Source organism: Diadema setosum, chromosome 9, assembly GCF_964275005.1.
Source record: "Diadema setosum chromosome 9, eeDiaSeto1, whole genome shotgun sequence".
Lineage (NCBI taxonomy): Eukaryota > Metazoa > Echinodermata > Echinoidea > Diadematoida > Diadematidae > Diadema > Diadema setosum.
In genome coordinates, this window is record NC_092693.1 from 734,733 (window position 1) to 755,813 (window position 21,081).

Here is a 21,081-nt window from a genome sequence, read left to right on the forward strand (position 1 = left end):
CCCCACAACTACCGGGTCTACACACCTTTAAACCAAGTCGCAGATTTCAGGAATTCAATTCAATGATATAACATATTACTGTACTTAAAGGGTCAACAATGAGGAATCCAGTGATACCTGATTTACTTATAAAGGCATGATTTTGCCAGAATAATATATGTGACCCTGCACCTCAAAACAAACAAAAAGTCGCCAGACATGAATTTTTAGTTAAGACCATATTCTGAAAGAGCAGACTTTAAGCTTTAAAATGATGTATAACTCAAATCAAATGGACTCTCCTAACCTATCTAAATATTGGAAAGAAAGCACAAACTCAGGAAAAGTGTGAACTGAGAAAAGAGGCTCTGAAGTACAGTGTCTATTCAAGCGCTTAGTCTTTACCAAACCGTGCTGGCTGTGCGATGAATGGGACAAAAAACAGGAAGTAAACCACCAGAGTAACAACAATGAAGGGATTATCACATTAAACTGAAATTAGGCATGTCTCATTAACACATTCGGTCCATAATGAATGCCAACTTTCAAAGCAGTAGCACTATCCTTTCAAAAGTTATTAGAGTTGAAAGTGAAGAGTGTGGACAAGGTTTTTCAGAAATGAAAAAGGGATTCTAAAGACACACCTAATCACACTATTCTACCAAAAATGTTCGAGATAAACTGCTAAAAAACACACTTTCCTGCCCGTTTTATGATTCCAAATTTTAGCATAATGTAAAAGAAGACCCGCTCTTTCAGAAAATATGAAAAAGTCACGTTCGGCTAGGTTTACCCATTTCACTTATTTTTCAGTCCTCACGCAAAATCAGTGTATGCGACTTTATGGTCGTTTTGAGGTGCACAGTCACATATGTAGTTTATCAGTAGGTATGATGCATTGTTGGATATATCCCCTTGCTTCCTTGCTTTAAAATTCTCTGCTGAATTTTATGAAGACAAAAGGAAAAATTTTTAGTGCACATGGCCACATGAAAATGCGCAAGCACTCTTTGTACTCTGTGATGGCTAAGTGTTGATAGCAGACACACCCATTTCCATGGCAACAGGATTTGGCCAGAGATACATTAGTCCACAACCTTTTAATGGCTGATGACAAATTGTTGCCGATTTCATAAGTCAGTCTACAAAGGAATAAAATGTCATCTTCATCCTCAGACAACCATATATCACTACACTTGTGTTCACAACTGACAATTCCAAATGTGTCTTGATTTAACATATCTAACTGTGTGTACAGTCTGTAATTTCTCTCTGTAGGTGAGATTCACTCTTACAGTGAGACTGGATTGCAGAGACACACAATATCATATCAAAATGGAATCATTTTTTATTCTTGACATTCCTGACTTAATGCACCTTAGAAATATTACCCGAACCGTCTGTCAAGCCACGATCCCTACAAGGACTATGTACACATGGTGCTACCACAAACCTTTCTCCCTCATTTACTTCACCATGCAAACCTTCAAGCAACATATTACCTGAACAAGTACCTGCTGTCCTCTACCACCGAAAACCATCTATCATCCTCTATCCCAACTATACATATGACTCGCAGACATAAAAACAGTGCACACAATTTTTCCTTTAACAAATTGAGAATATATGAGTATCACAGATTTCAGTAACAGCTAAGACTGATTTGCTAGTAATGACAAAAAGAAATGTACACATAATTTTGTTTGGTATTATTCACAGGAATGTGTGTACCCTGTAGCTATGTCTGCTGGTAGAGAACATTCTTGCAGCTTCTGGGAAGAGTATCTGACCAAACCTTCATAAAGGGACATCAACAACGTGTGTTGGTGGAGCATATATCAGTAGTCACAAAGATTATATGTGACATGGAAAGATTGATGAAAGTTATTATTGAGATTTGGTAGAAAAAAGTTCCAATTTGAACCATCTCGGATATGAATGTATGATCAAAGCCAGGTGTGACGGATCACAGTCCATCTATATGCAGGTAATTTCCATGAGTCAGGTCACTTGAGCCAAAAATCGCCTATCTGAAGAAGAAGAAAAAAGAGGTCCTGATCTTTTTCTCATAATTTTGTGTAAGCCAAGTTAGAAGTATGGAGTTCAATATAATATACAATGAGGAAATATCCTGTCCCTTTCATTTGAAATACACACAGAAAAGATGTTAATCACACAATTAGAAGTGGCCGAGTCTACCAACACAAATGAGCATCACACTACACAGAGCTCTACTTGAAACTCCAACTACTCTCCTTGTTTTCTGCACGTGTATTTGTCTATTTTGACCCATTAAGACCAGTCGGTCCCCATTGACAACCACATGAGTTTTTGTTTTGGTGTGTGTTTGTGTGCCAAGATGACAACATCCATATTCAGTTTACACCATCATAAAAACATGCTGTTACACCAGTCAATATATCCCTATACATAGAGACATGTACCTGGTAATTATGCCATGAGCAAGGCAAAAATAGAAAGAAAGAAAGAAAGAAAATTGTTTGATTCAAAAGAACTTTGACTCTTGCAAGAGTCAACGACCATTTGAGTCAACGCACCTTTTTTCAGTCATGGACCCATCGCAAGTTTCCTGTATACATGTAACAGATATTTCCTACCAACTACAGGTACAACCATGACTGACAAATGTTATGTATTTTTGATTCATTTATACTTACAAAATTTCAAAAGAGCATATTTGTTCCAACAAATTGGTATGGATTCATAATGTCTATATTACAAAATACTTATCTAACTTAAAAATCTTGTCATAGTTGTTTTTCACAGCTGTCAGTTACTTAAAGACATGTAGGTAGAGTAATAGAGCAGCTGCAAGAAAGAGTAACAAAAATAGAAAATATCTCCCGTGGGCACCTGGGTGAGGCATTAATGCCTTTACTGGTTTATCATTAAACAACTTGAAGTAAAATTGGAAGAACATCTGCACAAAGTGCAAACTTCAATATATAAATTCCCTGTCTTATGAGTTTGACTTTAGAAGAAAAAAAAATGCTGCTCAGTACTGTGAATACAATTATTATGACTGAAGTAATGACTGCCTCAAAACAACATCAGCACAGCCTCTGGTGTCTACAATAGGATAATCTTTATACATTGTAACAATATTCACACAGATCACGCCTTCACGCTGCTCCCAAATGGAGAAATAACATTCCCCTTTATGGCAAGCTTTACCTACACTTCATGTCAATATTCTACTTGTTAATGCTACATATCTTTTGCAATTTCACAGCTCAGTATAAACATGCGACAATTGTCATTCTTTTGTCAGTCAACACACAAGACATGATACAATGGAAAGCAATATAATTTGTCTGACACATTCAATATAGGGCAAGCACATTTTGATAACTGGGCAAGGAGCATTGAGATGTATACAAAACACTACTGGCAGGCTAATGTTTGAAAATCTGAGAAGGGATTTTAAATGCCATATTTTTATGCAAGTATGAGATACATGAATACGTGTAACATACTACCACAGTTCATAACTGCAACTCTGACATTTCAGTGCTTTTTTCAAATTGCCTCTATGGGAATCTACAAGTTTATACTGTATATCGTCTGTTGAGAATGAGAAGGGTGTTAAGTTGCCACTAAACCCATAGGCCCGAATTCACGAAGGTGGTACAAATGAAACCATGGTTTAAACCATGGACAAAAACTGTGGAGTGCCAAGTGTCTCACGGTATATTTCGTTACGAAATTGGTCATTTCGTCGACAAAATGACCGTTTCGTTAACGAAATTATCATTTCGTGGACGAAGTGTTCATTTAGTTACCAAACGTTGTCATTTCGTTACAAAATAATCATTTCATTGACGAAATGACTGATTTCGTAACGAAATATTCCATGCGACACTTGGCGCTCCATAGATTTTGTCCATGGTTTAAACCATGGTTTCATTTGTACCACCTTCGTGAATTCGGGCCATAGTGTTCGAGACAACTTAACGCCCTTATCATTCTCAACTGACGATATATGCTATACACTATTTACTAGGAAATGTAGGCAAGATTTCAGTGAATCCAGTTCTCATCAAACACGCATCTAATCTTATCACATTGTAATATGTATACCTCACCAAAATTCATTCAAAACACAAAAAGTAATGAATATGAAACATTGACATATTAGGCAATAATTCATATTTCAATCATCAATGTGAGGAAACGCTTCAGATTTACTGGAAAGTATGTTTAAATAGAGTAAAAACTAATCAGATACAAAATATATTTTTTGGAAATCCTCAAAATTAGGATTATTACGAATTCCCAACAAGGCAAAGGTTGTACTAATAACAATGTTAGTATGATAATGCCATGGATTGAATAGGAGCACTGGGTTTAGCAGACAAGACTCTGGGCTTTAAAAGAGATCTGGAGTATAATTTTTCCCCAGCTCTTATACGCTCGCTGGTGAAATGATAATGGAATGGCTCTATAGGAAAGTTGTACTTACACTGAAGGAGCCATTACACTCAACAACATTGCAACCATTTTAGTGTATACATGTACAAGGATACATTCAAAAACCAAAAAATAAATGTTACAAAGTGTTCATATTCATGCAAAGATTAATAATGCGAATGAAAGTAGGAGGGGGGATATTTCAGTGAAAAGAAGCCCACACTAAGATCCCCACTCAAAAAACAATAAATAAATAAAATAAATAAATAAATAAATGAAGCTCTTGTACCATTAGAAGCCAGTATGTCACTTCTGGTTAGAAGACTGGATCATATGTTATTCTCATACAGGGCACGCAAACTACGAATAGCAACTACCATCAACTTTCACAGTTGGAGGTAGAATCCTGAATTTCACTTTGTCACTATGAGGCAAGAAGTGTAACTGTCAGTGGATAGATCCCCCCTTATCTGTCTGGTAGCTTTGGACCTGATGCTGTATTGCCATCATTAACAAACAACAGGGAGCGTAACTGTCAGACGAAGAATTTCCTATGCAACCAATCCTACATATTGTATATTATCTGTATCTTTATCTTCCAGGAGAATTTATTAATAATGAGGTGTCCAAGGAAATGACAGCTTATCCTGTCACAACATAAATCACTTCAAAAATGGTACCAACAAAATACAAAATGTAAAAAGCATAGTGGCAAGATTTCAAAATCTAGACACTGAAACACAAAGTAGTCATCAAATGCAAAAGAAATATTCTGATCATGTCTGTTGTCCTTGAGTTTCCATTTCATCTCTCACATTTTGAGGCTTATAAAGAAACATCTTTGGACAGCTTTAAGACACTGAACTAGTTACTGCCAATAACTAAAATAACCATAGTTCAAACTACATCAGTTCAAGTATGAAGATTTTTGGTTGTTGCAATGGTAATTTGCCATTTAAGTCTTTGGATAGTTTAAGTATACACAAAAAGTCCTGATGACATAACATAAATCAAGGTATACAGTACTGAAGAACTGAGAGGTTTTCTTAGTGAAACCGTAAATCTGACTAAAAATATACAAACAGGCACAAGTCATATTTTAATCGTAAAAACACAATGCATACAAAGAAAGAGTGAAAAGAATTATTCAGCATGTTTTGAGGAAACGCGAGTCTCAGATGGATGTAAGTGCTGCCTTGTCTTCAGCCTCTCCAGCCTCTCCATTCTCTTCCTTCTTCTCCTCTTCTCCCGGTTGACCCTCACTGGCCTGATAGGGGTTGTAGGGTGGCTGAACCGAGCTCTGTGGTTGGGTGACCAGTGGTGCTGTTTCTCCCGGTGGTCCATCCTGGACTGGGGGCCCAGCACTTGGCATTCCCATTGCTGCATACAAAGTGTTTGGGTCATAGTAAGGGTACTGCGGTGCATACATTGTGGTGCCAAAGGCACCTTTCTTACCAGCAATCTCCTGGGCACCTCCCACTGCCAGTTCATAAGTCGGTGGTGGAGGAAGAGGGCCTGTGGGGTCAAAGGATGCAGAGAAAATTACTCCTGTAACTTCTTATAATGTCCAAACACCAGAGAAAATACTTTTTGCTTTGTTTCTCAACATGTTTATTTAAGTCAGAAATCAAGAATAAAAGATTATGTACTTTGGTTAAAATTTTCTTTCGATTATGTATGGTCCCATTCTTGTTGAATGAAATGATAACACTGTTAACCCTACTACTACTTTGACGATGACGACTACTACTACTACTACTACTACCACTTCTACTACTACTACTAACTCTACTACTGTAAAAGTGGTTTCTTTCACGTACAGAAACTTTCGCGGTTTCCATTAGTGTGGACTTTTTCGCGTGTGTTTAAATTCGTGGTCGGTAATGATTGCGTTGTACAAGCGGCGAGTTCAAAACATTTTCGCGTGATGTTTATTTCGCGGTTCAACCTCAAAGTGCGAAAATAAAACCACCGCGAAAGAAACCACTTTTACAGTATTGCAAATAATGTCACTAAAGTTTATCATTATCACTATCATCCTCTCCACCTTAATCATCAAAATCATCACTATCCTCATCGTGCACACAAACGTCTATAAGCAGTTAACATAGGAATATCCACCTGCTGCAGCAGGATCAGGCTGAGGGTAGCCAGGCTGAGGCTCTCCTGCTGGTGGGTACCCTGGTTGTGGTTGCCCAGGTGGAGGGTACCCTGCTTCTTGAGGTTGTCCAGCTGGTGGGTACCCTGGTTGGGGCTGACCTGGTGGAGGGTACCCTGGTTGGGGCTGACCTGGTGGAGGGTACCCAGGTTGGGGCTGACCTGGTGGAGGGTACCCTGGTTGGGGCTGACCTGGTGGAGGGTACCCAGGTTGGGGCTGACCTGGTGGAGGGTACCCTGGTTGGGGCTGGCCTGGGGGTGGATACCCTGGTTGGGGCTGGCCTGGGGGTGGATAGCCAGCAGCACCCATGGGAGGCCCTTGGGGTGGGGGATAACCCCCAGGAACCCCAGGCTGCATGGGAGCTTGAGATGGGTCACGTAAGGTTTGCTGGAAAGCTGGAACCGTGCCAATTGTGACTGGATAATCAAAGTCCAAGTCAACTGGAGTGCCAGACACATCAGCTTCAATCTTGAAAATAGGAAAGATATGGAAGAAGAGTAATACACATCACTATGGGAACAATACTGAATTGGATAAGTGGATGATAAAGACATGACTTTCCATTTGTGAAACATTAATCACAAAAAATTGTAGGATTCTGGAGAAAAAAATTATTGATTTTACTGTGCACAGAATTTGATACATGAAAAAATGGTATCTTCCGACTTCATTCATTGCTTATCTCCCTAGCTGTATACTCACACCATATTAGAAAAAAAAAAAAAGGTTTATTGGAAATGTGACAGATGTGAAGAACGTTTCTATACTACAGTGGATTTTTCTATCTAACTCGGCCAACTTCTTAGCGATCATTCACATTACGAGCTTGGTTCAGAAGTCCTCATCTACACATATTTTTCAAACAAATGATATGCACATCTACATAAAAATTGCCATGGACCTTGTGCAAATGTCGTTTGTTTGGAATCCAAAGAAAAAAAATCCAACATAAGTGAACATTCAAGCATTCTAAATCCACTGATTACGAGTCATATTTGACTTTGAATAAGGCCAAGATATCATAATAAGACAGCAAATAAAGGTGCTAAATATTGATTACGTACAGAACACATGCCCAATGGCAAGAAGATTTGCAAATAAAACAAATATTATCCTTATCATCAAGTGTGTTGGGCTGCAATGGAAAGTTGTTCCATAGAGGCAAAATATAGTTCTTATACACTTGCAAAAATTGTTGAACTTTGCTCTAAAATGGAGAAATATACTTAAAAAATATGTGAAATAATGCTGTGATAACACAGCTTCAGTTCACAATGATGGAAATTCAAATTATTACGCCAAAAGATATGCCTAAAGTATTGAAATCTCAGAGCACACCCAATCATGGTTGCTATGTAATGTTTTATAGCCACTTACAATGATTACTGCCATCTAACAGTATTCATGATGAGTGTGAATGCAGCAGCTTGTTCTTTGCATGCAACTCAATGCTACTGCTAAAGGCCACAATTCCATCATCACTTCCTTGTCACATTCTACCAACCCACTACTGAATGGGGAGGGCGCTTCAGGAATAAAAGTCATGTACTACCATATAGATAATTTTACACTTTTGTTCTCAAATTACTCCAAAGCAACTCATCCTGGCAAATTGCATCAGCTGGACAAGTTTCTTAGTATGCCCTTTTGATGTATTGCAAGCAAATTCCACATGGTAGAATATGGATTTTGAGCCCTTCTAAGAACCATGTTTTAGCTTTAACCCATTGAGAATGGACTGATTTTGCTACAACAGGCATTTTCCATAGACACCTGCCCAGGTATACTCAGGACTCATCCTCAACGGGTTAACAATCCTTCCTGATGTAACAACTCACCTTGACTTTGTACTCCATCTGGATATTTGGGCAGTTTTCAAAGGAGACTGGGGGAATGGGAGGGATGACCATGTGACGTCCTTCCAAGTTGATCGTGTCCATGGCTCCACAACCATCATGCTTCATCTCAGCAACGGTGACGGAGGATTTCTTGTGATGGGTGCGAGAACCGTGCTTCGCATAGAATGTTGTTTTCTGCACATCATGATGGCAAAATACACGAGTCATGTTGAAAAAGGACAATAGTCAGCTGAGAAGGGTACTTCATTAAACTACCATCAAAGCCCTGCTCCAGTGTTGGAGATGGTGGCGTACCAATGTGCTTATCGTTTTATCATTCTCTACAAAATAATCTACATATGTTGAAATATTACTTGCTAATTAAAATGTAGACTTTCTTCACTGATCCCGTCAGAGGATCCTATATCTTAAAATCACTACTTCCCAGTAACATTATCTGTTTGTCTTTGCAAAGTTTTACACTTCACCTACCGAGTCTCTTTGGGTTGCCTACTAATGTGTTTGTTTTGTTTTTATTTCAGTGGTCTTAAAATATATTCTGTGCACTTTACAACAACAACAACAACACAAATGCTCACACAGATGAGCTTTGACAAATTCATAAGTTGCCCCTTAGGTGGTGGCCAGTCGAACAGATGGCGTATCTTTGGATTCACTGTATGGCTGAGCAAGGGTACTTGGAATGAATTTTTGAGTGTGTGAATGACTGAGGAAAACAGTTAAGGAATTGTGACAACTAGCCTTGCTTTCATATGTATAGAGAGTGTTTAATTTGAATGCTGTATTACAAACACGATTGCAATTATGATTCAAATCACTGTTCCTTCATAGAGGCCGAGGAAGGCTTCACAGGCTCTGTGGTTTTGAATTACAGAGGGGAGGTTTGGCTTCTTTCCAAGTTACCATTTATATGCTCTTGAGCCATAAGTAGTATGCACTTTGATTGCAGTGCAAGCATTGAGGAGTGCGGTCTTCCTGTGGAAATAGCTGGAAGGTCTTTGTAATCTGCCCCCACAAAACACGATTGGAGTTCAATTACGTTTAAGTTCACACAGTTGCTTCGCTGCTTACACATAATTCTGGTGAAATGTGGAAAACACCTCCGGATTGTCATTTGAAACACGATTGGAATTAAAATTCAAATCATCCTCCGCAATTCCAGTTTGTGCATTCACTTTGCAAGAATGCTTAATTTGAAATACAATCCTAGTGATGCCTCATTACAATCATGTTTCAATTTAAGCACTCTCTGTACATGTGAACGCTAGGTAGGTATCATGGTTCCAAAGACGATACCTGACAGAGTCGAATCTTGATGCTGCAGATGTCCCTTGAGCTCTCATTATTGAGGTTGACGGTGTAAAAGATGTACTCCCCAGGTGCATACCCACACTTGTCGATCCTGGCTGACATTGAGATTGGTCCAGATTCACAGCAGAGACAGCAAACTGTCTTTGAGGCAGTTTGAACAGGGCTGTGCTGTGAGGAATACAAGAGTAGACAAGAAGAATTGAAAAGCTAAAAGCTAATTTGTTGATAAAATCAGTGAGGCAAAGCAATTGAAATGAAATTATTTCAGTTAAAATGCTGCTGATTGAAATGAAATAAAGTCAATTCAAAAGATTATTGCAAACTTTTGTGAAATTGGACAGATTATAGAGAAGCTTAGGTTTTTGTATTGGCACATAATGCACCCTAATGACACCTCCATACACCACTTGTCTGATCAGCTTTCATGATGCTCCCAGGCCCTGTTTTATCAAAAGATATAATTAATTTCAAATTTCCTTAACACACAGGCTGTCATAGACTTATGACAGAAATCAACTTTATAATCAATTTTAACTCTTCATAAAACAGGGCCCAATATGATTAATTTCTTTGTTCACTGCTGACACCAAAACACTGTCACTCTAATTAGACTGCACTGTCTGTGTTTATAATAGTTTAACTTGTGGGAAACGTGAGTACTGCCTGCAGAATTTACATCGAAATGAGACTTAGGCTGATGAAAATTATTCCACTGTCATCTATGATTATTTTGCACAGAGAGGGCATGAAATAGTAATGCAGTGCTGCTGACAACTGTGCTGAGTGCAGTTCCATGATATACACACTATGTAAGGTTGTAAAATTGAGTGGGGCTTCTGAATCACAGGTAGAATGTAGACTGATATATGCACATTGGTAGCATGTACTCTGTTTATAACCCACAGGTTCAAGGGGGGTGGGGGAGGCCTGCAGAAATTATACAAGGCATGCTACAACACCAATTCACTCCATTCCATGAGACTTATAGGTAGGGGATACCTTTTACAGAACTCCCAAAATGCAGCAAAACATTAAATATGAACCTCAAGGGACTTGTTTAGGCCACTGCTTAGAAATTTGGAAGTCAACAGTTATCTACAATTTGAATAATGCACAAAACTCAACTACTCAGTAGTTCTGTGTGTCAGCCACACTTTTGTGTGTGTCAGCCAGCCTTTTTGATGCAGTCTTCTGTATTTTCTATCTATAAACACAAATCCAACAGTATAAGAGCTGATGTAATAACATATAGAGTGTGTGGCAAGAATGCATAACAAGAAATGTTTGTAAGTTTTGATGAACTTTATTCACAAAATATACATGATGGACAAACACGCAGTGCATGGGCCTGCAAAGGTAGCCTAGTAATGTACTGGAATTTACGGTGAGCCCCGAAAAGAATTCAATTCAAAATCTAACGGTCAATAAAAATGTACTAAATGTTACCTCATGGGAGTTTCTAAAATGATACTCTCTTCAACATACCACTGTGTTAATACAACTCTTCATTTAAGGCATGCAAATGGGATTCCCTACCTTTAAAAAGTGATATACGTGTATACAGTGGTATCCTCTCTCTCTCTCTCTCTCTCTCTCTCTTCCTTTGTCTGCTGCTCTTTGTAAAAGTGTAGTGACAGGAAAGGATTCTGCCTTTGCTACATGAAATATACACCACTCATAAACATATCATACCGAATTTCATTGAATGAAATTCACAGGACATTACTTGTGTAATCTTTTGGCAGGTTGATGCTCTGTGATGATACAACACTGAATGCAATGAATGTAACATGGAGTGATACACTGTGTTACTGATGTTGAATTTTGTAGTAATCCACAACAATACCATACATAATGGGATTTGTCTGATATATGAGCATTCCTTCATGTTGTTTTGTGATCACTAACACAACAAAATCTTCTTGCATGCACTGAAAATCACATTTATACATTTTTTGGTAACCCAGGGTACAGTGCTAAAAAAAAATAAAAAAAATAAAAATGAAAATTAATAATTCTACACACAGGTGAATTGGTACCAAAGGGTACAAATACTGCATCATAATGTTAGTACAACACACTCAGCCATCAGATGATTTTTGAAGGAAGGCATTTGCATGGTGTAGTACATATACCAAGGTACTCGGTTTGCGGTTCACCATGTGTAGTCCTTAGAAGGACTGTTGGAATGACAGGAGAAAAGAAAGAGAGAAAGTCGGATAAGAGGTAAGAATTGAGTTCACAGTCCTTTTCAGGACTACACACACTCCAGAAAGAATACAATCACTCAATATTTACCTCTTATCCGACTTTCTCTCTTTCTTTTCTCCTGTCATTCCAACAGTCCTTCTAATTAAGGACTACACATGGTGAACCGCAAACCGAGTATATCACACTCAGCCATGTTCTCTCCATAAAATCTATTGAATACTATTTGAATGTATTCAAATCATATGCATACAAGGTCATTACAACTCACAGCTTGCCAGAGACCTGCCAAACATACCAACAAATAATGCATACAAACTAAATATTGAAATACATTGAACATATAGAGAGATATAATGCTAGTAGCTTGCTAGGTCTTTAAATAAAACAAAAAACAAAAACAGCAACATTAATTTGGACACATTACAGGGCTGCCAACCTTGAATGAGAGTTTGGAGTGAGACACTGCATGGAGAAGAGCACTAAGCCCGAAGGATGAAGTGACTAGAGGGAGTTGGGGGTACCTCCTTCCATTGCAGGGAACTTTGACAATCAGGGGTGGATCCAGGAATTCCGTAAAGGGGAGGTGCCCTTGCAAAATTAAATGCTCCCCTTTTTTCTTTCTTTTTATTTCTTTTGTTTCAACCAAATGTAAAGAGGAGGCGCGCACCCGATGTGCCCCCCCCCCCTTTGGATCCGCCACTAAAAATAACATTAATTTACATCTCAAATGGTGCAATTTGGTGCATACTTCATCCATGATTTCATAACATATACATCTTATTTGCCTGCTCATACATGATAAACATGCCATGTTTCATTTCGATAGTCTACAAGGTTCTTAAGTTAAATGTTGTTCAGAAAATCTATTACTGACTGGCAGACAGGCGGATGGACAGACAACCTGACAACATAATGCCTCCAATGGCACTTATTGTTGGAAGACTGCTTGCCTAGCTGCCAGTGCACTAGGACAGCAGCTTGGACGGCAGCTATAAATTACATTGTGTCCCCCATATCCGGCCAATTTGCTTATCCGGATGAGCGCTGGTCCCAACATGGCCGGATAATCGAGGTCGAACTGTAGTTTCAAATATTGGTGGTTGCATGCCATACATTAAAGAAATAGACATCTGGGTCTCATTTCATTAAAGATGAACAGGGTGGTAAGTCTCGCAAGAGTAACAACTTCTTGCAGAAACATCCAACCAGGAAGCAGGATTCTTGTCATTACCATGAAAACTGCCACTTCATCAACAGCTGCTATCAGAGCGACTTTTTAGTGACTAACTTCCTTCCTTTTTCCTTCATCTTTGGGAAACATGTGGACTGTCAGAGCCACAATGATTTCCACATCATGCGTGCATGGCCAAGGCCTTGGTACAATACACTGCAGTATATCTGTACATGTCAAGGTTAACAAACTTTATATCTTTCAGGCTCACTTGAACACCCCCCCCCCCCCCGAAATATGTTCTGCCGTCCCCTGAGTTACTTTACACACACACACACACAGAAATGATCTCGAGATGTCAATAGCCATTTTCTATATGGCTTTGGGTATTCTTTATGCACCGTGTTTCCTATTCACCCCTTTTTAATAATGATTTGACATGCAATTGATGAATGACAATGATCCAATTTTTTGATTTTGTCAATGCATACTGTGTAACATGCTACTTTCTTTCTTTTTTCATGAGAGGATGATGAAATGTAAAAAAGAGAGAAAAGAGGGATTTCTTTGAGGTATGCTCTATGTGCATGCTTGCAAGTGATGCTCATGTTGCGCACGCTAAAAATTGTGTTGCTTGAACTACAATTGTGTACAATTATTACAGTGTATACATTTAGTACACCAATGCACTGAGTATCATCATCAGAAAATTTCAAGGTTACACAAGGTTATGACTTACGCATTAATTGCAATTATCATGCAGTTATGTGCAACCTTCACCCCCCCCCCCTTCCACACACACACACACACACACACACACACACACAGAGCTATACCAGCAATTCTCTTGAAAGTGGAGTACCTGCTGTAAGAGCCTGCAGTATGTACTTTAATGTACAGTAACTAAAAAATAAACAACAAATAACTCCCACTCATTTTGACCTTCATCAGTCTACAGACAAGGTCCATGAAGTACATACACTGTAGTTGTAACAGGATTGTAACAGTACTGTATTTTAAAGTGAATACCCAGAAGTAACCTGCTGCCTGAGTATACCAGGGGCGGTTCCAGGAATTCCATAAAGGGGAGGCGCCTTTGCAAAATTAAAGAGAGGCGCACGCACCCCTCCCATTTTTTTCTTTTTATTTCTTTTGTTTTAACCAAAACCTGGTGCGCCCCCCTCTGGATCTGCCACTGTATACTGGTTTACTGTCACAAAGTACCACTGACTTCATTCATTTCCATTCATTTCATTTGGTCACAGTTGGGGGCAGCCTCTGGCTTTTTTTCGGCCAGTCCGTGAATTAACGACACAATGTATTTGATATACACTATGCCAATATAAAACAAAACTGAAATACACATAAAATATGGTATAATACATGGATAAAACTCAAATCCTACATTTGTACAATGTTAGAGTTAATACAGAAAAGAAAGAAAGAAAAAGATGATTAAGAAAAAAAAAAATCCACCATGATATGAAGTGACTTGAACACTACCTATTTATAACTATAGGGCTTGTGGAAAGGTCTCCTGCATAGAGTTTACATGAAGCTTGTCCATTGTACAGCATCATATCCATTTTTGGAAATATATTTTCAAAACATAACATCCCATAATGATTGATTATTCTGTTAGATATTAACAGTGTATTCTATGGATACTTTCATTGATTGGCTCTATAATACAGCACATTAACAATGATGAAATTTATGTCAAGGATATAATGATCATGACAAATGATGGTCATGCAGCAATTGTTCTTTGGGCAACAAACGAGTGGAAAGCTAATGGTGGCATGAAAAGACTGACATAAAAAAGACCCATCACAAATTCATCATGTCTGTGACAAAGGTTGCTCCTGACAATAAAGTTTGCCCAAGTCTTGCTTGATAACATACATAGTAGCAAGAACCAATCCATGCAAACTAAATTGGAAACATTGTATCAAAAGGAACTATGGACTGCAAATTATGCATGTTGACTTGTGTTGATTCATGATACCCTAAACATCACTTGTGTGGCCAAATGAATATCTAAACACATGCTATATATTTTCTAATAATATTTCTAATACTTTTCTTAAGATTGCTTGGATATGCTGACAACAACAACAACAACAACAACTAGAAATGTCGCTATGGCGACTGATGCCTCCACCATAATGCATGATTCTCCCAATAGGTGTATAGTACAATGTCTTCACAATGTGTGATGACAATTTCACATAAATGGCAAAATACTGAAATGACAGGTTTGTCAGAAATATCTTGAATGTTCACTTTCCTTGAACTGGGTTTGCTATAATTGTCTAAGAGTGCAGGTACACATATTTGGGGAATTGAGGATTTTTACTTGACTTCTGACCGTCCCTTTTATAAGTTTATGCATTGAGTAATTCTCAAGGTATGAAGAAAGAGTGTAAGTACAGTACAAAATAGGTTTGTTTTTTTTGCATTTAAACCTGGCCTTTGACCCTTAACCTTTGACCTTCTGGCTGGAAATTTCCCAGAGAATCTCCATTAGGTAATACATGTATATATTAAGTTTTAAAACTAATAATGCAAGCATTGCATAATATACTAGTATATGGGGGAAATAGTAAAATTTTGAGGAGTTGACCTTGACCTTTGACCCCTTGACTATTGACCCATGACCCCTAAGTTCCCTAGATAATCCCTGCCAGTCAGTACATGCGTATGTACCAAGTTCCATGAAAATACATTGAACCATTTGTGAGAAAAGTGAAATTGTAACATTTTCACCTAACCTTTGACCTTTTGACCTTTGACCTCATGACATGAAACTCTCTCTGGAGAATCTTTACACAGTAGTACATGTCTACACTAAGATTCAAGAAAATACCTTCGGGCATTGCATTAGATATGGGGAAAATAGCAACATTTTTAGCATTTGACCTTGACCTTTTGACCTTTGACCTCTTGCCAATGTCACTTAAATCTACTCAACTAATTGCCCCATCATATATCATCCTTGGACCAAGTCTGGTGAAAGCTGCTTCATCCAGTCTTGAGTTATCGCGCAAACAAATACAATTTCATGATTTGACCTTGAACTTTGACCTTTGACCTTTGGCCGATTTCACCCAAAATCTAATCAAGTAATTGTCCCATCATACTTTATACTTGGACCAAGTTTGGTAAAATTCCAGTCAATATTACTCAAGTTATCGCGTAAACGAATGCGGACGGACGTACGTGCGGACGGACGTACGTACAGACGGACGGACGGACGGACAACCCGAAAACATAATGCCTCCGGCACCACTTCGTGGCGGAGGCATAACAAAAACCCCTTCCAAACCAAGATTCTACCTGTGACGTCAGGCCTGTAACTATAATATTTATTGGGGGAGGGGGTAGTTTCAGAATTAGAAAAAGTGGACCACTTCCGGGTTTAATCAGCTGACAAACCAATAGGCATGTTGGTTTTTAATTCACTAGGATAAGCATCCGTGATGTAATGATTGATAATCAATCCTGTTCTTTGTTTGAACAGGATATTGATGAATACCATAAATTGTTCCATAAAACTTATGCATTACGTCACTCTGAAAATGAGTAAAGTGCCTCTGTGTGTTATCGCCTGAGAAAAATGAGAGGTTATTTGACCAATGTGCCCATGAGCTAACTCTGAACTGCCTTATTGGTCAAGTTATCACTGACTTTATGCAAATGGGGAGCTGACTTACATCTGAAAAATTGACACATGGCACTAAATGCAACATGTACATGTAGTTCAGAAGCATGCGTGTATGAAAGTGGCACTTTGGCCAGACCTGTACCACAGCTGATTACACACAGAAAAGAAAATCTACATGTATCACACTTTAAAATGTTTCTTATAAAAGGAAACTATACACTAACTATTGAAGATGAGGCTGTCCAAATTTACACTGTAGCACGGATGCACATATTATACTGAGTTGTGAGTCAACAAAATTTATTGCCATGGCACTCAAATGAGTTTCATCTCCTGCAAACAGTACAGCATGCCATTATCAGTTTTATTTGCACTCCTGGGCACAATATTTAACAGAAAGGGAAGTATCTGCCATTTAATGATGCATTAATTCCATACAATTCCTTCTTGTATCATTCCCTTGTAGAGTATCAAAATAATGATGTCAGAGTATTTTGAGTTGAGTTGAGTTTATTAACAACATACATATGAATATGATAACATGATAACATGAAATTTCACAGTGTAAGATACAATAACATGAAATTTTTATGAGAATACAATGATTTTGTACAAGGTTCTTACAGCTTTGCAAGCATATATTTTACATACTTATATTTTGTTACAGCTTGGAATGGAACCAGGGCTAAGCATGGTTAGTAACAAATAGTATTCACAGATACCAGTATAAAGCCAGTTCGGAGTTAGCTCACGGGCACATTGGTACGAACGACCTTTCTGTTTTCTCAAATGACTAGGGGCACTTCACTTGTTTTCACAGCGACATAATGCATAAAAAATTTATGGGATTCATCAGTCCTGTTCAAACAAAGAATGAACTTGCATAGACCAGATGACCAGAATGAGCCGTCAATTAACACTTGGGAAAGCATCCATGTCATTATTTTGCATTGAATGTATCTCTTTCTATTGATACTGCCAAAAACCACTTTTGCTGTGAGGTGGATGTGCTAGCAAGCAGCATTTTAATTATGAGCATTAAATGAGTAACATCACAGATGCTTATCCAAGTGAATTTAAAAAACCAGCATGCCTGTCAGTACATGCCTGTTGATATGAATGACCTTTTTTTCTGCTCATGTGCAACATGGAACTGCAAACTGGCTAATTGGGGCAAGGTGAGGTTGTTTAGAACCAGTTTCCATTGCAATGAACAGCTGTTACATCACACTTTGGCACTCTATATATCCAAGACCATTTCTATAGATTTTTCATTCTCAATCACTGCTGCGTATACAGTGATGCAATTTGCTCTTATTCATCCTACAAAATACTGTGAAATAAGAAAGTTTCGGGTGCATATAACTATCTCGAATTTTGTAAGGAGCCAGGATTCAAAGTACAATGTATGCAAGAGGTTTTGTCTACACAATGCACTGAATGCCAGCACTTACCCATTTTGCGAAAGTTTCATGCTGCAAATGTTTCTGGTTTGACAGCACAGGCATATCACTAATTTACCTCGGAATGAATAACATGGAATTGCATTCACCATAATAGATAGGTTATAAACAAAATCATCATTATTTTATGATGACAAAGCAGTCATGCTTTCAGATAAAAATGGTATAATATGTTTTACTTACCAGGATATTTGGGACAAAGTTCAGATCTTTGACCGTCATGATGCTGAAAAACCTCTTGGTGTGATGGTCAAACTTCCATGGCCGGTCAATCACTGCTTTCACATAGTACCTCACGTACCCATATCTCCCCTCGAATGGGGGCGGCAAGGACTGAACTGGAACCTGGAATTGAAAAGGGAAGCGGTGCTCTCCGGGAGGGAGGGTGATGCGATTGGCCTGGCTGTTGTCCTTACCTGTATAATACAAGGAGTAAGAATTTCATCAACATTCAGTTCTGCTGTCTTAGACTCTCACATTCAGGCTGCATTTCTTTCTGATTTCAGTAACTTGGGAAAATCATGAGAATGATAGTTTCTAATGAGTATAATATGCATCGCACCAGACCATAGATATTTCCAGTATTCTACAGTGAACAAGCAGGGGGTAACTAGCAATAAATATTCAAAGCCTGCTGTCAAGAAGATTTTCCATTTAAATTGTTACCTGCTCCACGAAGTGTAACTTCCTGCTTGAAGAATGGAATCTTCCATCGGTATGTCACAGTTCTGCGGTCGTCACCAGACCCTTCTTCTTCAGTCCAGTGCGTGTACGACTTTCCAACAAATTTGATCTGAATTCCTAGAGATGACAGACAAAACAAAGAAATAATCAAGGTCAAAGGTCAACCTATAACACTTGTAGGACTTGCACTAAAAGTGGTAAAAACTATTCAAATTAGAAATTTTATACGGCTAGTTCGCAAAGTAATCTGTTCACTATCGATCAAAAAATTTAAATAGCACATATTTTTACCAGGGTCATGATGAACAGATTTATGCAGAAGGAGTAGTATGAGTAAACAAAGAAATTGTTAACAACTTTGATAACAACTAAGCTTAGGTGGTGGCACATACAAATAAAATGTGTTTCATATTAGCCAAATACCCTACATTTACATTATCTTTTCTTCCCCTTTCCCCTTCCATGGCATGCCTTGTGATTGCCTTTCTTGCACCAGTTCCGGTATGCCATTAATAGGGTCCTGGCCTAACCAGGCTACAATGTACGATTATGAACAGAGCAAGACAGCTTTCATCTTCTCGAATTCTCTTTCTCACTCTGATTAAGTATTTTGATGATTTGATAGCATTCTTACAGTGGTGAATTGGGGGGGGGGGGGTAGTTTTTTTTTTTTTTGATAAACTCCTCCCTCCCCCTTTGCCTTGGGCTGCCAAGTGAAAATGTGATGTGCATCTATAGACAAATACCATGTGTCCAGACCCACACAGTATATTCCTAGCACTCTGTCTCAAACTCAGTCTCAGACACTTCCAATTCATTTATGGGGGTTAAAAAGAGCAAAAACAAAAGAAGAAACTAAAAACAAATTGCCATAGGGGGAACACCTCCTCTCAGACTGCCATGCCTGCCAACAGTACGACAATATAGTTACCCAGTACTGAAAAATCCCCCGCACAAAAATTGCTTTATTATAGACCCATTATATAACACTGCCAGCGACCACTCTTCATTTTGTATCCCATCCATGGTGAATGTTTAACTGCATATAGTCTAGCGGCCACAAAAATTTAGCTGAGCCATGAATATGTTGGCTTTTTCTTTCATTGTGTGAATTCTACTGAATACTAGTTCATTCAGTCACAATCGCACACAGACTTGGTTGACAAACACAGCTCTATGTTGTGAAAAGCCCGTCTATGCCTATGGCTTGGCAGCCACTTTTGTTGTTTCCCTTGGGTGGATGCTATAGACAGGTTTGACTGTACCATACAATCAACAACTGAGCATTACAAATACTCACAATCTACAATCAAATATTCAAACTAACTTGACTCTTTGCTAATCTTTGACAGAACATCACTTTCATTTGCCTTTTTGTCCCGCAGAAACCAGTTACTGGTGTGTGCACAACATGTACAGTATGCAAAGTGTACATTGTTCTATCTTCAGACAATCACTAAAGAGGTACACCTGTATTAAGTACCTATTGTTGCATGTGAGAAGTTTCACTTTCATTCCACGCCCTCATGTTGCACAGCTCTTCAGCTCTCATATGACCAGGGAGGCAGGCAGGCTCCCACATCCAAAAACCCCTCTTGCTCGTATGTGTCCTATATTGAAACGTATTAGGGTTGTCAGATCAGGAGGAGGGTGGGTAACCAGCCCGAACGCCACAGTATAGAAGCACCCCGGGGTTAGGAGGTGGGAAGAGCACCACCATCACCATCAATCACCCGACTACCATTTCCGCGTAAATACCGTATCTCGCATCCTGTTGTACCAAGATAGCAGTATCATCATTCCATCAAGAGCTTGAGTGTTATCTCGTTTGCCCCTATCAACAAAAATTAACACTGGGCAGGCTTCTAGTTCTAACGTTTACTACCATGACTACTGCCACTTTACAACTGTACGAGTCCCTTACTAACGTTAATCTGTAGTATAATGTATAAACTCACCTCGTATGTCACCCTTTTCCTCCGAGACTACAATCCTCACCTCCCCATGTACGGGGTCTCCAGGTCTAAAAACTGAGTTGTTCCCTGCAAATAACACCTCAAAAATTTGTAGTTTGCCCATGGTGGACTGGACTGGAAAGATATTTTATCAACGACGGGAACACGTCTGTGTGTGCACTGTTCGCACCA

General features: G+C 38.7%; 1 protein-coding gene across 1 annotated transcript; it reads right to left on the reverse strand.

Annotated features, from left to right (window-relative positions):
• Nucleotides 1-4,709: 4,709 nt before the first annotated feature.
• LOC140232835 (arrestin domain-containing protein 3-like) lies at nucleotides 4,710-21,081 on the reverse strand. Its single transcript, XM_072312950.1, has 7 exons — nucleotides 20,893-21,081; nucleotides 18,917-19,051; nucleotides 18,434-18,666; nucleotides 9,724-9,906; nucleotides 8,407-8,601; nucleotides 6,532-7,036; nucleotides 4,710-5,925 (listed from the first exon to the last, which is right to left on the reverse strand). Exons 1-7 carry the CDS (start codon nucleotides 21,011-21,013, stop codon nucleotides 5,585-5,587), a joined length of 1,713 nt encoding a protein of 570 aa, XP_072169051.1. The 5' UTR covers nucleotides 21,014-21,081; the 3' UTR covers nucleotides 4,710-5,584.

Bases quoted from the DNA above. Each gene is read 5' to 3' on its own strand.
- LOC140232835 (XM_072312950.1), bottom strand. From the start codon at position 21,013: ATGGGCAAACTACAAATTTTTGAGGTGTTATTTGCAGGGAACAACTCA. The intron at 19,052-20,892 runs GTGAGTTTATAC...TGTCATCTCTAG, and splicing joins GGAAAAGGGTGACATACGAG to GAATTCAGATCAAATTTGTT. The intron at 8,602-9,723 runs GTATCGTCTTTG...CATGATGTGCAG, and splicing joins TCAAGATTCGACTCTGTCAG to AAAACAACATTCTATGCGAA.